General features: G+C 35.3%; 3 protein-coding genes and 1 pseudogene across 3 annotated transcripts; 3 read left to right on the top strand and 1 right to left on the bottom strand.

Annotated features, from left to right (window-relative positions):
* Positions 1 to 111: 111 nt before the first annotated feature.
* LOC143625317 (WRKY DNA-binding transcription factor 70-like) lies at positions 112 to 4113 on the top strand (annotated as a pseudogene).
* A 1898-nt stretch (positions 4114 to 6011) lies between these two features.
* Positions 6012 to 7659, top strand: LOC143627775 (putative WRKY transcription factor 70). The gene is made up of 3 exons (XM_077097524.1): positions 6012 to 6300; positions 6398 to 6499; positions 6938 to 7659. Exons 1-3 carry the CDS (start codon positions 6014 to 6016, stop codon positions 7512 to 7514), a joined length of 966 nt encoding a protein of 321 aa, XP_076953639.1. The 5' UTR covers positions 6012 to 6013; the 3' UTR covers positions 7515 to 7659.
* A 7222-nt stretch (positions 7660 to 14881) lies between these two features.
* Positions 14882 to 18242, top strand: LOC143627726 (uncharacterized). Its single transcript, XM_077097489.1, has 7 exons — positions 14882 to 15109; positions 15211 to 15292; positions 16019 to 16762; positions 17306 to 17368; positions 17440 to 17618; positions 17725 to 17807; positions 17920 to 18242. The coding sequence occupies exons 1-7, from the start codon at positions 15074 to 15076 to the stop codon at positions 18032 to 18034; spliced, it is 1302 nt and encodes a 433-aa protein (XP_076953604.1). The 5' UTR covers positions 14882 to 15073; the 3' UTR covers positions 18035 to 18242.
* A 946-nt stretch (positions 18243 to 19188) lies between these two features.
* LOC143625312 (3'-5' exonuclease-like) lies at positions 19189 to 19834 on the bottom strand. Its single transcript, XM_077095682.1, has one exon. The coding sequence runs from the start codon at positions 19819 to 19821 to the stop codon at positions 19189 to 19191; it is 633 nt and encodes a 210-aa protein (XP_076951797.1). The 5' UTR covers positions 19822 to 19834.
* Between the last annotated feature and the right edge of the window lie 4689 nt (positions 19835 to 24523).

Raw genomic sequence — 24523 nt, 5'->3', positions numbered from 1 at the left:
TAGTACCGACCATAAAAATTCCCGACCCATGTGAAAAAATTTTCTGAATCCGTCATTGATTAATACTAATAATAACTCGAAGCAATATTAATAAACACATTACACATCACATCAGTTTGTTCGATTATTCTTATCTAAAATGGAACAAACTACTTCAACACCTAACAGAAACAGACTGATAAGTGAGCTGATTAGAGGTAGAGATTGTGCAACAAGGCTTCAAGATCTACTACGCGGGAGCATTGTCGAAGAAGGGTCCGAATCAGCTGAAGATCTCGTGATGAACATAATCGGATCTTTCTCCGACAGCCTTTCCATGTTTAGTTCTTGCCCTAATCCGGCAATTACCTATGTGGAACCAGCTATTTTAGATGACCAGACATGGGAATCAAGTGAGACGGATGAGAAGAAGCCGGCATTGGCGATGAAGGACCGGGGAAGATGTTACAAGAGACGGTATGCACTAATTAACTTAATGTTTTGTTGAACAAGAATGAGGGGTAGTTATATATGTACATTCATACTAGTAGGGTTTGTTTGACAAGGGTGAGGTTATAATAAGAAGTGAAGTGTGTCTAAGAAGTAATCTGGTGCGTTAGATATGTTGATCTGTCAATGGATATGGAAAGTGTATTTATTGTGCGGTGTGTTTTATTTTAGTTATGGTGTGTTTTATTAGATCACACTTCCTACACTTGTTAGGAAAAATTTACTTCTTATTATAACTTTGTTTTGTTTACAAGAATTGTAAGGCCCCGTTACCGGTAGCCCTACTTTCGTGTTGGATTTACTCATAAACGCAGTTCTAAATATCAGAGTTAATTAAAACATTCGCGGAACATTAAAAACATTCAAACCATTACATTCCATAACCATAATTCTGGTCTTATCGAGCATTCATAGTCATTTAAAAACAAAACATAGTCTTTTAAAATAAAACATCATAGCAAAATCTTCAGATGCCAGCTTCGTTCAACTCTGCCATGTGTCCTCCTCAAGCTACCTGCCTCATTCTACTCACCTGCGTGCATACTAAAAGTCAGCTACGCTGAGTGAGTTCTAGTTAATCACATAATCATACAATACCTTCTTACATTTCATACTTAACCTCTTAACTTTCTTTCATACACACATAAGGGCATATACTTTCATCCTTACCTTCATACTTTCTTTACATACATAATCATACGTTTTAAATAGCCTTTCGCCCTATAACCTCACAGATATTATAAGGGTCTGGTCCCTATCATCACAGATATTATAAGGGTCTGGTCCCTAACATCACAGATATTATTAGGGTCTGGTCCCTACCATCACAGATATTATTAGGGTCTGGTCCCTTTGTTTCGGGTAGCTGTACCGTACCTGTTCATACATACTTTCCTTGACAATACGTGCAATCTCCGAAGAGCGTTCACGTACCATCTTCATAACATACATACATTATGCATACATCATATATTCATACATACATCATATCTTTCATCATACTTATCAATCATATCTTAACTACCACCTGACGGTACATGCAATATCCGAAGATCGTTCACGCACCGTCAGACAATCATCATACATAAATCATACAAGGCATACACTTACCACTTAAGATAAGTGTATTAACTATCACATCGAGTATGCACACAGCCCCGAAAACATAACAAGGAAGTGGGGTTAGAAACTCACCTCAAGGCGGTTGCGTTCACCGTTTACGGTTATCCCCTTCTTTAGCTGTGCGCGACTAACTGTATAATAATTATACGTATCAATAACTATCACTACACATATCGTCTTTCTAGTTTAATTATTACCCTCAACGAACGGGGGTCCGGGGGCAGCGCCCCTGGCAGCGGGGTTCTAGGGGCGGCAGCCCCTAGCGGGGTCCAAGGGGCAGAGCCCCTGGCTGGGGTTAAGCTGCCAGGTCAGCTTGGAAAAATTTTATTTTCATTAACTGTCTTAACACATTTTCCATTAGCATTTTGAATCATTGAATAATATGCTACTTAAAAGTTCAAGGGCTTATCTGTAATTAAATCATTCTTTTCTAAGTCCAGGGACCATTCTGTCATTCTGTTAAACTTCTAGTTCGTTACTTATCCTTAACGAACTGACTTGCCATAACAAACTGGTTCTTGTAACGAATTGGAACCTTTAACGAACTGGTTACTTACATGAATTGGACTTTTAACGAACTGGACTCTTAGCGAATCAGTCCATGTAGCGAACCAGTCCAAGTAGCGAATTGGACATTCTAATTCGTTATCTCCTTTAACGAACTGGTCATAACGAATCAAGGGTAATTCGTTACCCTTTTCCCTTAACGAATCAGAGACGAATCATAGGCGAACTAGGGCTAGTTCGCTGTGCCCCCTTATGCGAATCGACTAACGAATCACCCTCAGTTCGTTAAGTCCCCATAGCGAATCACCCTCAGTTCGTTAAGTCCCCATAGCGAACTAGGGTTAGGTCAGGAATGTCAGAACATTCCCTGACATTCCCCTTAACCTCGTACCACTATTTCGGCGCCGCCTTTCCGGCGCCGCCTTTGCCGGAAAGCCGCCGGAAAACCGCGAACACGTCGGAAAAACGAGTTTTTACTCGTTTTTCACCGTTTTTCGTCCCGTTCGATCCAGATTTGAGCTAGGGTGACCCCTAAGCTCATCATAGGTTCGGTTTATACCCGATTCCACCCGGATCTCGTGACTTAAACGGTTTAACGGTGTCGGCTCGTCGTTTCATGATTATATCTAACGGATTTAAGCTCCTACAACAACATACTATCATACCTTGGGTCGGGATCCATTTCTTCTTCTATATTTCGGCTAGAGTGAGAGAGAAACTAGAGAGAGAATCTTAAGTGTGTGTTTTGGATGGTGTAAGGGATATGTGTAAATGAATTAAATGGAAGATTAAGGGTATATATATTTTTGATCATGGGCTTAAGCCCATGGTCTTTCCTTCATTCCTCCATAACCCAAGTCCATAACCCATATCCATTTACCCAACACAAGTCCATCTCGTATTCTATTCAACTAAACCGATAACGACCCGCTATAAAATAAACGAACTTTATTTTATTAATATAACCGAAAGTAGGATGTTACAAGAATGTATAGAGTACAACTTTTTTAAGACTTGATTATGAAATTGTAGAGTGACAGAAGATAAGAAGGTTGAAATTAAGCATACATATGAAGATGGATATGCGTGGAGGAAATATGGGCAGAAGGAGATTCAACATGCTAAATTCCCTAGGTGACACTCATTTACATTTATTGCATTACATTATTTATAATTACATTTACATGTAGAATGAAAGATATGTGACATGGACACATTAGATAAATTATCCGATGTCATGTATGTATTGGTACCAGAGTGCCCAACTCTCGTTCATTTTGGTGTCGAGACTCGCACACCCTCGACTCTTATTACACCTACAACGTGTGTGCATTTCAAACATTATACGAATTGTACAAAAATGATGTCTAAATATATGAAGAATGTTTTCTCACTAAAATACAAAATAAGTTTAGCTATTTTAATTTTATTTAAATTTTCATTATATACAGGTTGTATTATAGATGTACATATAAAGATGAGGGATGCAAGGCAGTAAAATACGTTCAAGAACTTGAAGATGGATCAGAAAGATTTTGAATCACATATTTCGGATCTCACACATGCCAGCATATGAACAAAAACACGCAAATGTTCTCAGACTCGGAGGATGCTAATTTTTCTCTAATTAATTTTGAGGACTCTATGATCAAGCAATCACCAAGTAGCTTCCCTAATATCACAAATGCTCTAACCACGCCAAGTAGCCTCCCTAATATCACAAATGTCCTAACCACCCCCTTATTTGTGCAAGATAATTCAAATGCTCGAAGTGGTGGTTATCTTGCCTCTAGTATCCATATATAGCACATCATCCAATGATGTGTGGGAGGACATGCTTGGTGATTTAGACCTATCTTTTAAAGATGATATTTGTGGGGATGATTTTAAATTTTATTAAAAAGTTCATTTTCTCAACTTTTTGTATCTTATCATGTTTGTCTAGTTAATGAAATTCAAGTGTATGAAACAGTGTAGCATGTACGCTATTATACATTTAATAATAAACGCAAATACAAATAAGCTTATATACTTTTTAATTATGTTATAACAGAAAAGTAAATAACAATGGCCAATCAAACTTTGCCATGTGGACCAACAAGTGTAAACTACTGCATACAACCAGCTGATCATAAATGTTATTAGAATGGACCAATTAACAAGCCTATCAATTTATAAATAGATGTTTCAATGTCTTGAAAGTTAAAAGCCTCGTACATCACTTTTAACGACAACCCCACCATTGAATTTGTTAGCCTTTGTGTTCTAAGGTTCTTGGCTTCTTGCCCGCATATATATAGAGACGTTCTGATGCTTCAATCTCCAGGAAATTGAACTTTTATTATGCTAGGTCTCTGCTGGATCCTCTTTTTTTTCCCCACCTTTACCTAAAGAATGGGAGGGAGGCACCACTCAATATCTATGGCCGGTAAGCCTAGCTTCCCGTACAAAGTTACATAACAACGCAATTATCAGGGACGTGTTCTACCCACTTATTAGAAAAATAAGGGTAATATAGTCAAATATTAAATTATTTTTAATGATAAGTTTGATATTTCAAACTGTTTTAAAGTATGTATAGAATGTTAAGTTTTAATTAAGTATACATGACATTTAAGAAGTTTGTAGTGATTTTCTTTTAAGTTATAATTAAACAAACTTTATTTTGTACTTAAACCTTAGACCGGCTTTGACTTAGAAGTTAGAACTGTTTCCTTACGATGTATGACTCAGCAATGGCCAATAGGTTCTTGTAAATATTATATACGGAGTAATAAGTTTTTTTAAGAAAAGAAAAGGCGTTGTAAGAAGATAATTAATGTTAAATAAAAATGGTGCGCATACAACCTGGCTAAAGACGGTTCTATAGATGTTGTATATATATAATCCTGCCCACTTGTCCTGATAATAAATTAAAGTTGAAAGACATCAAAGGTGGTATCTATAATGTTGTCTACAGTATATATAATCAAAAGGGTGAGGCTCTCCTACTCAATATGATTCAAGTTTAGTAAATTATAAGATCTGCATATGCACATCACCATTATTATTATTAATAAAATATATCAATAATACATTTAAGTTTAGCTTTATACTTTTTTTATTAATTTTACCACGCAAATTCTTGATCGGTATAAAATTATATATTTTCTCAATAAAGTTCACATATTTTAATAACTTGATTGTAAAATATTCATTTAGTTGGTTCATTCTAACGATCACAAATTAAAGTTTCAAGTATCAACAATATTGTTTTTCAAACTTGATTAGGCTGGAACTATTCAGTCTACTTGAGACTATTTGAATCACCTCCAGCCATTTGAACCGTTGATTGTATAGAATGATCGAACTTTATTTATAAAAATGTAATCAGTTGGATACAATATTTTGTTAAAACTGGAGAAGAGTATTAATTTTATTTTCTATTAAATTGTAATATATTGAACTTATAAACACCTATATGACGTCATTATAATGTTAAATGTCTTTCTCTAATACAGTAAAATTTAGCATATAACCCAACCCCTAACATAACAAGTTAAGTAACAAAAGTAAATTACCAAAAGTGGCAAAATTATCTAAGGATTAGAAAAAAAAAGATGACGTCATCATGTTGATGTCATTCTCCACCATGTTCTTACTTGAAATTTCTGAGAAAATGTTAACTATTTCTGCAACACACACATGTGCAATGTGAATATATATATATATATATATATATATATATAGATATGTGTATTAATATGTTTAAAACAATATGATTGTCAACTTGAGCTCACTTGTAGTAGTTTATACATTATAGTGTGCCGTCAGGAACCAACATCACTCTCACTTTTTAAACATTATATAAACATGTACATATGTTTGCACATATTATATATCTTCATGATCTAAAATGGAGGAAACCTCAACACCCAACATGAAAAGATTGATAAGTGAGCTGATCAAAGGAAGAGATTGTACTAAACAACTTCAGTATCTACTAATGCACCCGAGAGTTGTTGATGATATTGATGAGACGGTATCAGCTGATGATCTCATGATAAAAATAATAGGATCTTTCTCCGACAACCTTTCCATGCTTAGTTCTTGGGAAACTGCGAATTATGCCTCGAGTTCAGGTGAAAGGGGGAAGAAGAAGTCGCCGGCAGTGAAAGAGCGCAGAGGATGTTACAAGAGAAGGTAATAACTAATTTGGTGTTTGGATATGTAACTAATTTGATAATTCATTAGCATTACATTAGGTGCCACTTTTTAAGGCTTGGTTATAAATGTGCAGAAAGACCGAAGATTCGCGGGTTACAATCGCAAAAACACATGAAGATGGATTTGCATGGAGAAAATACGGCCAAAAGGATATTCAACATGCTAAATTTCCAAGGTGACTCATTTATATTAATTACTTAATTACTATAGTTAATTAAAAAAAATTCTATACAAATAAAAAAAGAAATGTAACGTATCTTACAACTCTCGAGAACAATATTTGTTTGGACCCTACATTATGTCATTCCACGGGACACTTCAAACCGGTGATCTTGGGGGCTTTAATCTCGTGCATGATCAAATTTACTAAATTCGGCATGCTATGGATACATTAGTTGGTGGACTGATCCTAACTCCCGGTCATTTTGGCGTCAAGAAGTGTATACACTCATATTACACCTTAAACATGTGTGCATTTCAAAACATAAACGAGTCAAACAAAAACGATACCTTGGTGTATGGAGAATCTTTCTCATCAAAATATATAAACAAGTAATCACCATTTTATTTATGCTATTTCCAAATAACGTAATTATATCATATGTATATGCAGGTGCTATTATAGATGTACACATAAAGATGAGGGATGCGGAGCATTAAAACATGTCCAAGAACTAGAAGGTGAGTCAGAATTGTTTCGTATTACATATATTGGATCTCACACGTGCCAAAATGTGAACAAAAACGAACAAATGTTCTCAGACTCGCAAGATCTTGGCTTGTTTCTAATTAACTTTGAGGATTCCAGGATAGAACATTCACCAAGTAGCCACTCGACTATCACAAATTTCCAAACCATATCCTCATTTCACCAAGAAAATAGTTCAAAGGCCCAAAATAGTGATTATGTTGCCTCTAGTCATGACACATCATCCATGTATTTTTGGGAGGGCATGCTTGCTAATATTGAGGACTCTGGATTCAAACATTCTCCGAGTAGCCTCTCGACTACCACAAACTTCCCAACCACATCCTCACTCAACAAAGAAAATGACTCAAAGGCACAAAGTGGTGATTACCTTGTCTCTGGTTATGACACATCGTCCATGCATGAGTGGGAGGACATACTTGCTATCTTGGAGCTATCATATGATGATATTTTTAAAGATGATGATGATGTAAAATTCTAGTACAATGCGTTTTATGTAGAACAAATACTAAAAATTTGTTTGATTAAGTAGATTCAGTCGCTATAGTTTAAACGACTTACATTTATATTACATGAACGGGTAGATCACAAATTGTGTATTGATCATATTCTTGTAACGTCCTGATTATTGAAGTTTTCAAGTTTTGTATAGAGTCCACCTTAAAAATGTCATATAAAACGAGACTAAGTCATAGTGTTTGCAATACAACCTAGAGACTGTTTTCACAAATTAAAGAGGGGGTAAACCTTAAGGATGTCCCGTTTAAGATTCAAACCAATTAATTATCTTCCACACCTACAAAAAGCCTCCAGATTGACGACCACAAGCCAGACAGAAATGCGAAGTTGAAATTATAAATTTCCCACTACGCTGTAACTTTACTCGAATCTATACTTTTTCAGTTTTCTTGAAGAGCCAAACAGATTAACTCCAAATTTACAACATATTTTTTCTTAATCCGTTTTCTTTTATCCACATCCCTAATGCCGCACATTCATTTATCAACCATCATCTCACTCACCCCCCATAACAATTTCGCCAAATCCGTTTTGCTTCTATACAAATCCTAACTCAATAGTGTTATCAATTCCGATGGTTCTTACTAGTTCATTATATATATATATATCCCCACTATAATTATTATTTTGTTGCATGCCACTTGGGAGAACTAATTTTAATCGACACATTATTCAAATGGGCACTTGATGGGCCCTTATTTAGCCCATCCACTAACTTTTCCTTAGACCATCTTCAGTAGCCTGAGCCCTGATCCACGCCCCATTCCACCCATTTTCCGATTCATTAACTCCATTTCCAAAAGCCTCCGTGTAGAGGTGCACAAACCAGGTATTTTTAGGAACTGGTTTCGGGTATAGTCAACAAAAGTCAAAGCATGGTCGGGTAACAACCGGTTCCGGGCATAATCGGGTATTTAACAGAGTTTTTCTAATTTTTTCGGGTAGGTCGGATTTTGAGGTATGGCTTTGGGAAATCCTATACCAGGTCCTACCCGAGGGTCGGCTGCTGGCAGAAACTGGTTCTAGGTCGGGTCCGGAACCAGGTATTTTGTGCACCTCTACTTCCATGGTCGATTCTTCCTCTTTACCTATTGTGTTAAACTTACCCTCGAACAAATAACACAAATCCTTAACCTCACGATAAGACGATATTCACCGAAATACTGATGAGACGGATTTATCCCAACACAATAACAAGAAAAGGGCTACATACATTCTAGCAAACGTTTATATATAAATCTCCCATGTTATTTTAAACATTACAAGTGATGCTTTAGATATAAAAAATAAAAGACAAATAACTCAACTAATTTAAATAGCAAACATAAAGACAACAAAGAACAAAATTTAGTAGTAATAGCCATGATGATGGTGATGATGATCAAGTCCAAAACAACGCAAAACCGGGTAACAAGCAACAATAGCACACCTCCCGATCATCTCAAACATTGATGAAACCATCAAACACGGGCAACAACAAAGTGCAATCAAAGGATTATCATATGGATCATGATGATGATGGTGGTGGTGATGATGATGCCCATGGTGACCCATCTTCAAATCAAGCCTTAATCTTTAATTGTGAAACTAGAGTTATTAGATAGAGTGTTGTTTAGTGTATTGTTTGAGATATATGGATGGATCAAATGTTGTGGTATTTAAAGGAGCAAAACTTAGCAAGGAAGGATATATAAGAAAATGAATAAATGGTAGATGTGAAAGGACTGGATTTCAACTTAATATGAGCAAATTGCGTGTGATATTTATGGTTAGGCCCTACAATAATTTCGATGACTTTTCATTGGTTAAGAAATGTTTGTGGATGTCGGTACATAAATGATAAATATTAATAACCTAATTTTAATGGGTGAATGGCCCCCTATTGTAACTCTCTAGCCCAAACTTCAAATTATTTGTTTTTCTTTTATTTACTTTTATTGGTGTTTTAAAATGTATAATTTATAATCATTTACTTTTATTTAAACCAACGGGGCTTGCCCTAATGGCCGGGAACATGATGGATGACCCGGATGTCCCTGGTTCGAATCTTGATTCCGACCGGATTTTACCAGAGCATTAAAACATGTCGTGTTTTCGGGCAGGGTGAGCCAACTGGGTTTTACCGGGAACACCAAGTCAAACTCGGATGCTAGCGTGGATCCCGATCATGTCAACATAGTTGGCCTGAGTGCGGTAGCGGGGCGCGACGTGTTCGCGCAGTGAGATAGCTTAACTGTGAAAGTTACCGTTCGGAAAAAAAATGGTTTATGGTATTTGAAAGAAGTTACACCATTAAAGACGGAGTTCTAATGTAGACGTTTAGGCCTTAGGGTAATATTGAGGTGGCAATGTTAGATCGGTGGAGTTCATCAGTTATAGCATTCAATTAACTTGGTTCTTTTATCTATTAGGGAGTAGTTTGATTATGATTATGGATATGGTAATATCTTTGCAGTTTCGATGGGTATAATATGTGTGAAATAACTTTTAGTTAGCATGTTGCATACTTGCATGTTGTTATTAAGGAAATATGTTCTAACACATAAAAATGTCATGCTCATTCATAAATTAATGTGAAAGATTAAGACATTTTTCGTATGTCTCGCATTTGTCATCGTCATATGACGTAAGGGTATACCATACAACACAATGCTATACTATATTATTGTGTAGTACAACGGAGATACAAAGTTCAGGCTCATTTGTTAGTTACATAGGAATGTCGCAATACATACATATCATATCTATATTTATATGAAAATATTTAAATACAAAGGGTTTGCCCATTTTAACTTATAAAGTGTAAGAATGATTTTGGGACGCAAAGGTTAATACATAAATGGTTTAGATTATGGATGAGAAAATAAATCAATTTTTCTCCTAAAATGGCTTGGAAGGGTCAAATAGGTACAACCAACCTTTAATAACTTTTCTATACCATTTGCTCGATAAAAAAATACACCATAAGATGCAGCATTATTCTTTTTTTATTCTTTCTTATTTTGAATATAGTGTTGCTATACATTATACAATAAGTTTGTATCAAAGTCGATGTGTTACGTACGCGTGCGTATAACGTGATAGTAATTATCACACAAGTTACGTAATTATCTGTATAGATTTTGTAATTATGTATATAAGTTGCATCATGTGTTATTGTACGTAATCATCACGCAGATGACGTTATGACTTATGCATCACTCACGCACCACGTGTCGCTCTCAAGCGACTTCATACACTTTATAGGGTAAAGGCCCTTTGTACATTAACTCGTCCATATATATAAATATATGTTTACATATATATGCATTTTAATTACAGTTAAAAAGTGATTGAAAAAGTGATTGGTTCTTAATATTTACAATAACTCGTTGATTTTGAATGGTTATAATGAATCATACTTCTTAACCATGATGAAATGTTTAACCTATAATGGCTATTTTGCACCTTTTGCTATTTGAAATCATGAGTCCCGTTAAAATGAGGGAATATTCGAATGTTGGGCCCATTCACTAAACCCTCCAAAATTTGAATTTGAAGTTTGAACACACTATTGATGACTATGGTTTTTTTTAATCTAATGCTGATGTGTTGTTTGGTTCTAAATCATACTATTAATAGAATTCATGCCTTTTAAGGATGCTAAATATGAGTAAAAAGTTAATTATTTTGGTTAACATTGGAGATAAACCAAAACTTATAGCTAATCTTATAAATTTGAAACTAAAACTACAAGGTGTGTTTGATTTTTGAAATAGCATAATTTCACATTCACCAATTTGTTAAATCCTCAAAGGGTGCTTGATTGAAAACAAAACTTAAAATAACAATGGCACGCTTGGTTCGCAGAATTCGGTGAAGCTGAATTTATATTCATTTGTTTATATATTTGTTGTGCAATATTTATGGAATTAGAGTTGTTTGTGTCCGGTTGACAAATAAACTGAATATTAAATAACTAATTTAAAAAATACTTAAATTTTTGAAATTCAAAATCCTTTTAAAACGTGAAAGAATGTAACAATGATAATGAAATATTTGACCACTCATTGAAAGCCGCCCACCCCTCTAGCCATTGTCATCGTCGACCACGTCACATTCACCACCTTGAATGTCTCGACCATCAATCGTCTTCATCGTGTCCTCCGTCATGAATTACCACATGTTTAACGTTGTCTAGGAGTGGTGAGGTAACTGATGGGGTGTGCGGGGGTGTGCGGCGTAATCAACGATAAATCTACTCGTCGCAACGATAGGGATTTCAATTGCTTTGTCACTTAAATTCAAGAATCCCTAAATAGATTTCAATTTGTTTAAATTACAATTTCACTTTCTTTCATATATCAATTTCAAGTTCAATTCCTTCGACAAATTTTAAATCTAAAGAAAATAAATTAAAATTCGTAGTAAAATGAATAAACATTACAACCCCATTAGAATTTAAGACTTTTAACAAAAATGTATTATCAATGACTAACGAAAATAATAATTGTTTTTTATAAATATTACGTCACATGTTTTATTATTTATTTAGTATCAATATTGTAATTGTCCCACCTCTTATTGTGTGATAGTAAAGGTGTTGATGTTACTTAGCAAATGCTGACGTTAAAGTATCATAAGAGGCATAAGGTGAAAAAAAATTGGTATTGTAATTAATTTTAATGTACACCTTACATTATCTATTAATAATGATAAAACAATTACAACATTTACACCATTATCTACTTTTGTGCTGAAAATATTTGAAACTTTAAATATTTTTCATTAAATATATGTCTGGTATTTATTCAAAAAATTCATTATAGAATGCATTATATTCCGTTATGTTCAAAAGTTTTCTATATATATGTAAAAAATTCATAAGACGAATACTTATATAAGGCTGAGGGGTGTGGAGCGCTAGGAAGGGCGCAAGAGGCCAGACGATCGCGCCCCGGGGCGCGAGCACCACACCACCGAGGCGCGATAGGGGCGCGAGAGGGGCGCGAGAGCGGAAAACGATGCAGGCGCCAGGGGGCTCGCGGGAGCTGTTGCGCGTGAGGGTGCTTGGGGAATGGTGAAAGAGCCGTTGGAGGCTTAAATGTGAATAAAAAAAAAAATTTTAATTTCCTCTATATATATCACAATATATATCACATATATCCACACCCAAAACCATTCTCACATACCACACCCAAAACCAATATCACATACCACACCCAAAACCCGAAATCACCCCATCTTCCAAACCTTTTTTTAAAAACATGGCTGGAAATTGGTACCCAAACCTAGAATCAGATTACAGTTACGACGATTTATGGTCGGCACCGGACCAACCGATGTTTTATTCGGGGTCGCAACAACCATCCGGCTTTCAACCATCCAACATACAACCGTCTCCTAACTTTGTACTTTAATTTTTTTTATATATTAATGTGTTTTTTTAATTAATGTGTGTTTCTTTAAATAATTTCTTGTTTTTTTAATAATACGTTTTTTTAATACATTTATAAAAAAATAAAAAAATAAACCGCTCGCGCCCCCTCTCGCGCCCCTCCACACCATGGCCCGGGGCGCTATCACCACTACCAACACCCATCTTATCAAGTTTCTCTCTCTGCCACACGTCACAATATTATTGGCTGACGCCCCCACTCACGCCCCCTCTCACGCCCCCCACACCCCTCAGCCTAAGGTGTTACTTCTTCCTCATTCTCATCTCACAATCAACTCTTTGACCATTGACTAGACATCGTAATGCTCGTCCACGTCAAAGTTTTTGGATCGATAAATCTTATTCTGATGATCTTAAACATTTGTCGTCTTAAAGAATTATTAATAGTAAAACATTATTTATGATTAATTATAAATTTATAATGAATATAAACAATCTTCTTCAAAGTATTAACCATACTATCTTTGACCATTCATAAATTTTTTATTACACAATTAATAAAAGTGATATAATCATTAATGTAACATTTAAATTACCAACAATTAATTTATTTCACTCTTTAATATTTATTTTTTAATTTATTCACATGTGGTCCCAGAAATTTCAAATAGTACCAACACAAACACATGATGACACATGAAATATCATATCATATTACAAATGTAAAATCCAATGATAACAATAAAGATAACAATAACAATAATATAATAACAAAAGTTTGAATCAAATACAAACTAAATTAACATGTTAACTATGTGAATTAAGCAGAGTCGTTTTTGAGAATCACTAAAAAAATTTGGACCGAAGACGAAAAAATCTGTGCCCAAAGTTAGTTGACTAATGAGTTTAAACATTAAAAATACATATATTTAAAGAAAACAAATTCAGGTCTATCAGGTTGTCGGGATGAGATCGGGTGACCACCCGGTCCTACCTCATAGACTTTCGAAAAAAAGTGTAAATATATATACAACATAGTGTTGTATAATTGTCACGTAATATAATTATAGAGTTAGGCTAAATGTACCCCCTTGTGTACTTGTCATACCTTCTCCCCTAGACTTTCATTTACTTTAACAATTTTATTTAACATATTACCACCTCTAATATTTTTTAGTTATTTCAACTCTCCCTTTAAAATATCAATACTATAATTTTATCTTTTATTTTTCTTTTATTTTCTCCTTTTGTGTTTATTGTTCTTTGTTATAATAATAATAATAATAATAATATCCATTATCATTATAAAATATATTTAAAGAATAATGATATAATGTCTTTATAAATAATATAAAACATTTTGTATATATTTATCTTATCATATGCCTCACATCCGACAAAAATATCAATTAAATAATTTTTGATAAGTTCGAAAGCATGAAATTAATGTATATAAGAAAAGAACCAACTTGTTGATCAAGTCAAATGTTGTTTAAACTTTTTAATTGATGAAAAAAAATATGTTTCTTTTTTAAAGTAAGTTATCTATTATAATTATTTAAAAAGAATAACACACCCTAAAAATATTAAAAAACTTGTAGAAAAAAATGTTTTTATTCATTTTAATTTTAAAAAACGTTTTTTACGTATACAATTTTTTTGTTATTTAGAAAACAAAAAAATGTTTTATAATATAAAAAAACGCTAAAGAATGGAAAAGAAAAACTCTTAAAATAATAAAAAACACTTTCTTTAATTAATAATGATAATAATAAATGACAAAACGACAAATAATAAACATAAATTTTTAAATTGTATGTATTAATGTAAAACATGAGGTAAGGGGTATGTTTAGTAAAAATAAAGAGAAAATAGTACGTTTAGCAACACCCTTTCGGACAACACATTTTTTTATGTACATGTTAACTTTCCCATAATAATAATAATAATAATATGATAACGGGAGAAACGTCTGTCAGCGCGCTTTTCTGCAAATTCAAATCAAATTCTTGACTTCTAAAAAAACCCATTTTTAATAATAATAACAATCACCAGTTACCGCCTCTTTACTCTCAACACATGAACCCTAATTCTAAACCCATCTTTAAATATTGAAAAGATATTCAATTTGGGTTCTCTTGTCCATGGATCGTGGTTTTGCACCAGGATCCGAATCAAAGGTTTGATTTTTATTGTGTATTGGTTATGAATTTGATGTTGATTGGATTGTTTTGGTGTCAATTTGGGTGTTTGATGATTTGGGTGTTTTTTTTTTTTGCAGAAGAGAGTGTTGGAAGAAAGTGAAGAAATTGGAGTAAAAAGAGTGAAAATCAGAGACTTGGAGTCGGTTTTTCGATCGGAAGGTGAATTATTCAGATCTTTGAGTTGGGGTTTTAAAAATTTTGAATTTTGGGGTTTTTGTGGGGTTTGGATTTGATGGTTGTTTATGTTTTTTGTTTGTGAAAATTTGATCATTTTTGCTGTGAGGTTTTGGATTTGAACCCGAATTTATCGGGGGATGTTAAACAGTACAAGAAACAGTCGTCAAAACGTTGAACCATGGACGCACGTTGCGGCTTGTTAACACACGTGTCACGGAAGTTTAAACATCAATAGCGAAAATTAGACTGAAACATAAAACATTGTCGTAGAAAAGAATAACCTAGTTGTAACTATAAAAAAAGCTCACGTAAAATAGGAGATAAAAAAAATTTAGTAACTTGTTCGTCTATGCTTAGGTGACTAGTATATATTATCACGTGCAACTTTCTTTTGAACGAAACTTACATTGAAATGTACCTTAAAAGATTATAGTCTAAAAGTTATAAAAGAAAAACAAATTATGCTCTAAATTAATTGTGACACTAAAATAATTAAAAGGATTGAAATTTAAAAAAGTTGGCTATGTAGCCAAATTTCCTAATTGTTATAGTATAATTTGATTTATCATTTTGTCTTTAAGTCTACATGTTAGTTATTCTAGTTTCAATATAAGGATAGTTTGTGATCTCTCTTTATAGATATTTGTTTTTCAGTTATTCGATACGCAGAAATTATTATTCACCAATGTCGTTTTGTTCTTCGTTCAGGGAAAATAAAACACAACACAGCTTCAACAATTGATCTAAGTGCTAAAGATGACGGTCCATCATGTGTTCATGAAACAATTTCACAATCAAAGATTAATATTGTAAAACCGAGAGGTTTAGCATTCGATCTCAACTCAGAAGACATTTCAAGCTCTATGAACCATGATGTTTTTGATCAAGTAAAACGACCCGATTCATTATCAGAATGTGGAAGCACGTTTAATGTGGGGCCCGAACGGGACTCAATGAGGGTATGGAAAGAAATGAAACGAAACGGGTTTTTATCTTCTTCTCATGGAGACGTACCTGTCCCAAACATCCCAAAACCGCGTGTGAGAAAAAGGGGAAAAGATTCAGTAATTAAGAAAAAAATAGAAATTGCAAAGAAAGAGCAAGTGGACCGATTTGCAAAAGTTGCAGCTCCAAGTGGGCTGTTAAACGAGTTGAATCCCGGGATTATAAACCATGTAAGAAACCGAAAACAGGTTCATTCGATTATTGAAAATCTCGTGAGGTCTACAGGAAGTGAAAGCAAACATGGTGGAAAGAAGCAGGATGATGATATAGTGAATGATAAAGAAGTTGTTGCTAAACCGAGTCATTATGGTTTGGTTAATAATTTGCAATGCAAAGATGATTTAGCATTGAAACTTTCGTCATCAGGAACCGTGACATCGAATACAAGCTCGTTGTCTAATGATGAGTTGGGAAATATCTCAACTGTCAATTCACTTTCGGTTAGAGGTAAGTTGTTTATAAACGGGTCAGTCTGGGTTATGTTTTGGCTTTTAACAATGAAGGGTCAAACAGGTCACAACGAAAACTTTTGTTGAAAGGAATGTGTTAAAGCTCTTAAAAGTCATCCAAGGTGTGAAAGTTAGATTAATATTGTAAAAGTATAGGTTTTTAATCGATTTTATCGCATTACTCATTTATAGAAGATGTTAAAAGGGGTGTTCAAAAACCCATTTCTGGTCAACCCAATATGGGCTGCGAAATATTCATTTTAACTTGCTACAAAAAACCTGTCAACTGATGCATCTTTTGGTCTAAAGGGTTCTGTGATGAAGGTAATTAAAAATGCGCTTATGTGATGAAGGTAATTAAAAAAAACAAAATTTTTCGTAATCTTGGACGGTTTCTAATAAAGTTAAATGACTGTCATAATCAGTTCTCAGTATCATAAAAAGAATTTTTCTTCAAGATTATTGGCAGTATAGTTTTCAAGATAATCTCGTGTAAATATTATCTCGACACATTATGGGTATTCGTTATATTCTTTTGCAGCTGCAAGTGTCGCGTCTCAATGGTTAGATCTACTTCATCAGGACATCAAAGGCCGTCTTGCAGGTAAATATTATATATATCGTATAATCTGAATGATTGAAACCATCTTCTTTATCTTGTTAATTTATTTACAGCGTTAAGACGAAGTAAAAAAAGAGTTCAAGCTGTAATCCGAACAGAATTACCATTACTAGTATCAAGAGAATTGGTTTCTAATCAAGAAAATAATGGAAATGTTGACTTGCATAAAGCAAGATGGGGTGTCCTTTTTGATCAGATGGATAATGCACTTTCTGAAGAAGAAAAACAATTGGTGTGTCAGTTGATTTCTTATTTTATTACAACAAAATATACATTTACATGATCTTTTCTCAAATTTTCAAGTATTTTAACTTTTGCGCGTTGTTTTAACATTATAGGAGAGCTCGTTGAACCAAGTGAACGAAATGTTGACGCATTGTGAAAATGGTCTCTTACAGTTTCATCCTGAACACGGTTTCAGGTAATGGTTTTCCTTCAACGTTAACTTGTTACAAGGGCAAAAATGTAATTTTGAAAGTACTATTATGATGTTAACATTGTCAAAATCTGATTTTGTTTATGATGATATGCAGAAATTCGAAAGCGGAACCGAGCGTGTACAAAGATTTTGCTGTACAAGCTGCTGCAGCAGCGATCTACTCGACATCTAACTTTTTGCAGTCGATGGAAAATTTACCGTCTTTCTGATGGTTTTGTTGATGTTTGGTAGTCATTTGTAACAGTTTTGTGAAATTATAGTTTGCATTTTGGTGCATACTAGGAGTTATTGTGACATTAGTTACCAGTTTAGTTTATTTGTGAGTTGTGACATTAAGATGCTGAATTTTGTGTTTGTTTTAGTCTTGTAATTTTGCTAATTGTATGGCAAAAAGAATAGATTTTGTTAACTTGTTCATGAAAGAGATTTTGCAATAATGCTATACACATTGTTACTGTTTTAGTGGTTGTAATTAACTAGTAAACAAGAATGGTGGTTACACCCGGTGCGTTCTTCCACAACGCACAACCTTATTGCACACACACACATTTTTATATGTAATTTTCAGTTTTATACATACACACACATTTTTATATGTAATTTTCAGTTTTATATATACACACACATATTATGGCCGGAAATTGGATGAAAATCTTGTCGGAAACCGCCGTTTTTTGCTAGACTCGCTGAAAACCGCTGATTTTGGTCAGAATCTCGCCGAAAACCATCGATTTTGGCCGGATTTGACCGTTGACCGATTAATTAGCCGACTAGCCCAAAATTAATCAGTGAAGTGGAGACTAGCGATTAATCGTTGCCTACTCGGGATTTTTGCAACACTGTCAATAAGACTGTGTAGTGGAGGGGCTACAAAATGAGGCGTTTAGCGTCATGTGGTGCCCAGTCAGCAAATGGTGAGTTTTTGTTTTAGGGATGTAATGGTATTGTATGTATATATATCACCCACATACATACTAATATGATAATATTAAAAACAAAACATAACCCGACGACAAATACCCATCGCCCCCCGCCCTTTTCGCCCCTTTTGTCGCTCACGGGGGCGGTGTTCTCGCCCCCTTTGTTGCCCTTCTTTGCCGCCCAGTACGTATGGTCTAATGGCAAATCATAGGAAGGTGACCGATGTTGACCTTATGCTTCACTCCCAAGAACAAATAATTGTTCAGCCATAAATTAAAAAAAAAAAAAAAAAACAATAATCAATTTAGCACAATTCCAATCTTCACAATCAAACACAAATCCCTAAATCATTAAACAATCATCACCACAATTCACAATCCAATTCCAGATATTAAACAGTCAAACCAAGATCACAAACCCTAATTTCACAAACTCGAATCCATTAACGATTCCCGGAAATCAAAACCCTACCAATCTCAAAACTCAAAAAGGCATCAATACAAGCATACTGTACCTGCGGCAGAGTGAGCCACTGATTATCCCATCGACTCATCGTAATCCCCTTGGGCTTATTCACCTCCTTCCCAAGCACCCGCTCCGTCAAACTCTTAATCCCAGTGTTCTTCAGCTCCCTCACTCCATACACATCCGCCGCCAGCGTCCGTACATCCACCATATTGGCCACCACAAGATTGTAATCCTCCGTCAGCTTCTCGACATCGCTTTCGATCCCGACGCCTGTGAATGTGTAGTTTGGGTTCTCGAGGAAGTGTTTGAGGGACTGTGGGACGAAATCGGAGTGGAGGATTTGGAAAATGAGGCAACGATGGCCGGCGCATAGTTGGAGTGTGGCCACGGGGTTCTCGATGTTGCGGCTTTGGTTGGGGCGCCACTCGACGTCGAGGCCGACGATGAGGGAGTGGTGGTGGTTGGTGCGCTCCACGTCCGCGATCCAGGCGTCCACGTAGGACGGAGTGTTGGTGACGATGGTGGAGATGGTGTGGTGGTAGAATGTCACGTCGTATAGGTTGTGTGTCATGTCCGGGAGTGAGTGGTCGTAGATGCTGATTGCCATGGCTGATGGCTATGGTTGGTTTGTGACTGTGTGGGAACGAAAGATATTTTGTTTCTTTTTGTAGGGAGAGTAAAGGGGTATTTGGGATTTCTTATTTTGAAACAAGTTATAATTTATTAACTTTTTTAAAACTAATAAAATATTTGGGATTGTTTATATTGTGAGAGGAAATGTTCCATAAGTTACCCTTATATAACTTACTAGTTGTGTGCCCGCGCGATGCAAACATGATATCGGGTGCGTAATCGGTGTTACCGTTTTCGTATTTGCGTGACTTCAAAATAACGCACGCGTAACTCGACGATAGTATGCTCGTATTGCGGCATTGGAATCCTAATCGGTATTAGTAAGCACGTCACACAATGATTGTACGCATGCAATCAGGTGTTGGTGCGCATGTAACGCTACATTGAACTCGTCATGACCCGCAACTCGTTCCACTTAACACTGTTCTAACCCGAAATTCGTAATGGCTTGACATTGTTCTAACCCGAAACTCGTTATGAAACGTAAATTAACAAAATGGTCCCTTTCAACCCAAACCCGTCCCGACCCAAACCAAATTAACCTTTTTTGATCGACTCATTCCAACCTTAACCTTTTAGACCCATGACTCGAACGGCTAAACCCGCCCGATTCGTTTTCCGGTTTTAATGGTAATGTAACACCGTGTCTTTTACCCTCTTTAATTTAAGCTAGAAAGTATAGGGACCAAAAGTGTAAATTCTGAAAATGTTGTCTCATCGCGGTACGCGACGGGGTAACACTCAACCCATCGCGTAGCGCGACGGGCTTGATGAGTCACCGGATACGTGTCTAGCACCGTGTCAACACGTGGCGCAATATGACAGGCTACGTGTCACCACCGCATAAGGCGGCGCAATATTGCGGCGCCGCGGTATGCGACCGGTCCCAAGGAACCTATCGCATGCCGCGACGGGGTCCAGAATCAGCCGATAAAAGGGGGTGACGGGTATTGAGCTCTCCTCATCCCATCACACCTCCATTTACACACACAACCTCGTTAGGCGTGCCCCGTTGTCATAAAAAGCCGACGTGCCATTTTCTCGTAATTCGTGCAAGAAACGAAGTTATAATCAAGTAGCAATCACTTAAGCAAGTAGATCAAGATCCCGCCTTTTTCTTATTATCAATCTAAGTATCCGAATTAAGGTAGGAGTTATGTTTAAGTTATTTGAATTATAGCTTAGACTATCAATCGAGGTTATGGCCTCTAACCTTGATCGTATTTTACAAATCATTCACAGTCATGTTTTCATTAACGTTATTCCATGATGAAGTAATGTTAAACAAAAGAGATATTTTGACGGGCATGTAGTAACTGGAAGGGTGGTACCACTAGTAGTAAGTTTCTTGCCTAAGGAAAACTAATTCGCATAAATCCCAATCAACCGAGGGACCCGTTTACTTACCTGGAGAAACTTACCAACGTGATAGATCCTGTTAGGCCAAAGCATGCTATATCAAACGTCACATAAAACAAGTTTTTTCATTCACAATCAAAGATAAACGATTTCAAGGTTAAGCTTAGCAGTCATAACTTAATCAAAACATCATTCAAGTATGTATACAACCAATTGTGTATAGGTTAATATCATTCACAATCAATCAATCGATCAGTCAAGGTTTACAACACCGACGGTACAGGTGAATACGTTCAAACCTTTATAACATGAATACGTTAATCTTTTCAATCAGTCAAAACATATTTATACTCGATAAGATGAACGGGTGTTTGTCTTAACGAGTCAGTCAATGTTTACATGAGATTATGTGATCTCTAAAACGTTATAATACAAAGTAGAGAAAAAAATCAACTCAGACCGAATACGCATGTGTCTGGATCCAAACATAACTGTTAAAGCTCAATCAATCAATCAAAGGCAATGAAGCCGCGAGCTTAAACGATCATGACCAGTTCTCAGTTTAGGGCCGTTTGGCTCGGGGAATACCGTTGTGTGTGTAGGGCAATGGTACATATACCGGAAGTAGAAATGCTTCCGCTGAGATTGTCAAGAAAACTACATTTGTATTGTAATTGTCATTCAAAATATTTTATTGAGTCATACGTGTTCACCAGCATATAGCTGACGTATTTTTCTAACCCATTGCAAGTAATTATGCATAAGTAGTGTTAACAAGGATTTGAGTATTATTGAAGATAGAAGCGCGTACAAGATGGCTCCGTTTTTGATAACTATAAATCCTTGTAATATGAAACATAACTTTCGTAAACTAATACTCGGGTATTTAATTCCCGAGTAAATTTTCAATGTAAATTAATATTATATTCAAACCTAAAGTCTTCCGCTAAAATTAACCAATAAACTCTGATATATTTACAAAACAGGTACCAACTTGTGGTCACACGCCTAGGCTCTAAGTCTGGGTGTGACAGGTAATCACGCAACACGTTAAGTTTTTAAAATGAAAAAAGTATAGCAATACCATACTCAAATTAAAGAGAATAAAATACTTGTTATTATGCTATAATGTTTTTAAGAAATTATTAGCGTGTGGAAAGTTATAAACGCTTAAACGCCGTCGGGGTAGTTGGTTTAAAATAAGGGATACATATATAACTATCATATAAATTAACAAAATAAGATTAAAGTTAAAGGAACAAACTTTTAATTGTCTTTGAATAAATTAAAAATAACCGCAAAATGATTATCTTTTTGATAAAGGACAAAATTATCAAAAGACAAAATTATGCATTATAGTTTGTACTAAAAGCAACAAATTTTGTATCTTTTAAAATTTAAGAGTCACTCACTCATGCTTTATATATAATATAGATTAACTTATTGAAAAGTTTTAAGGCCATATGTACTGGGCGGCAAAAAAGGGCGAGAACGCCGCCCTCGTGAGCGAAAAAAGAGGCGACAAGGGCGGGGGGTATTTATCGCCTGGTTATGTTTTGTTTTTAATATTATTATATTAGTATGTGTGTGGGTGATATGTATATATTGGACGCATCCTTTGCTGACTGGACGTCACATGGCGCATAACGCCCCGTTTTGTAGCCCCTCCACTACATATAGCCTAAGGAGGTAAAATAAGGAATCCAAACACCATCTAACTGTCGAAATTTGCATAATTCACTCGCTTTTGAAGTGCGTGTTTCACGGTTGTTTGTTTTTGAAGATTTAGATTATCTATTAATAATTTTAATAAAATATAATTTTCATTTCATTTTTATATAACAAGTTTTTTAGACCGCGCGTTGAGGCGTGGGGTTATTTTGTTTGTGACACGTACGGGTGCATGTTGCAGCGCGTAGTAGCCATGCATTGATAGATATTGAGTCCACATAATTTGAGGTTGTTCAAAAAGTTCGAGACTCGAAGCTCGGGCTTGTGGCTCGTTCGATAAAAGCTCGAATAAAACTGGCTAAACAAACTTGATTTGAAACATCCTGAGCTGAGTTGGCTCATTTTTGTAACCGAGCCAAATTGACCTTGGCTCGGCTCGATCATAGCTCGGCTCGTTGGCTCGATCTTAATCTCGTTTAACTTCAAAATTGAGCTAGAGCCTTAGTTGAGTTTCCCCGTTTAATTTCAAACCCGAGCTTGAAACCACCCTGACTCGACTCTTGAACAACTGTCCACTCCAATCCTCCTTTAGCCGTTTAAGAATATAATAAATATGCACGGCAGCATTCAGTAACATATAATATATGTAGGTTTGGCCCTAATAAGCAGTCAAACTGTCTATATTCTATACACATATTTGGTGCTGCTCTTTATCTTTAGCCCATTTTAATCGACTATTAGGCATTAATATGTAAAAACAAAAATCATGACCCAAGTTAATCCAAAACAATTGTCTAGCCTGCTCTAATGTTTGGCTATGTTCTAGTGACTATTTGTCTGCATAATAGCAACATACAAAAAACATTAAAAATATTCTTCTACAAATGGTGTCATACATCTAAAACCAACGCGTTTATTGAGCTGGTAGAATTGAGCACCTTTAGATTGAATTTAAGTCTGCAAGATGGTGACAACTTAACACTCTCATGAACCCACTGTAGCCTTCTATGCAGACCTGAAGCGATCATAAAGGGTTGTGTTTAGGTTAGCATTGCATTTCGTGGTTTGACCTGTTAGATTTGTAGATTGGTTCAAAGTTTATTAACATCTAAAGAACACAAAAGCTTAACAAACTAAAACAATTTCAAATTTCAGTTTTGATCTCAAGGCCAAGGACCGGATTATCCACTTTTTTTTCACAATATCGCTAAAAGATTTGTCCCTTGGCATCAACAATCATAAGCAAAGCCTTCGATGACTGCTCCGATGATCGAACTGATGGACCCCACTTTACATAATAAGACAAGAAAGATAAGAGATAAGATAACTCGGTTTTCTATATCCATTTTGGGTGTTAAGCCGGTTTTGAGGTTGACACTTGACTGGTCGATTGTGATTAAATTTAGTACAAATGAAACACGACATGTTCATCAAAGATGTTACGTGAACCAAAAAGCGACACACTTAATAAACCTTTATCATCGTGTTAGTTTCACATAGTTTTCTTAAACTTACAATCTCTCAACAATCATATGCCCTTTTGTACAAATTCTTTAGCTATCATCATATAAACTTGTATGTGTTGATAATTTATTTAGACTAATACACATTCATTAAATCAAAAACAATAACCACCAAATTATAAT

This window comes from Bidens hawaiensis, unplaced genomic scaffold (assembly GCF_021521415.1).
Source record: "Bidens hawaiensis isolate Kalapana, Puna unplaced genomic scaffold, B.hawaiensis_p1.1 tig00000458_1, whole genome shotgun sequence".
Lineage (NCBI taxonomy): Eukaryota > Viridiplantae > Streptophyta > Magnoliopsida > Asterales > Asteraceae > Bidens > Bidens hawaiensis.
This window is presented reverse-complemented; position numbering and strand designations above follow the sequence as displayed.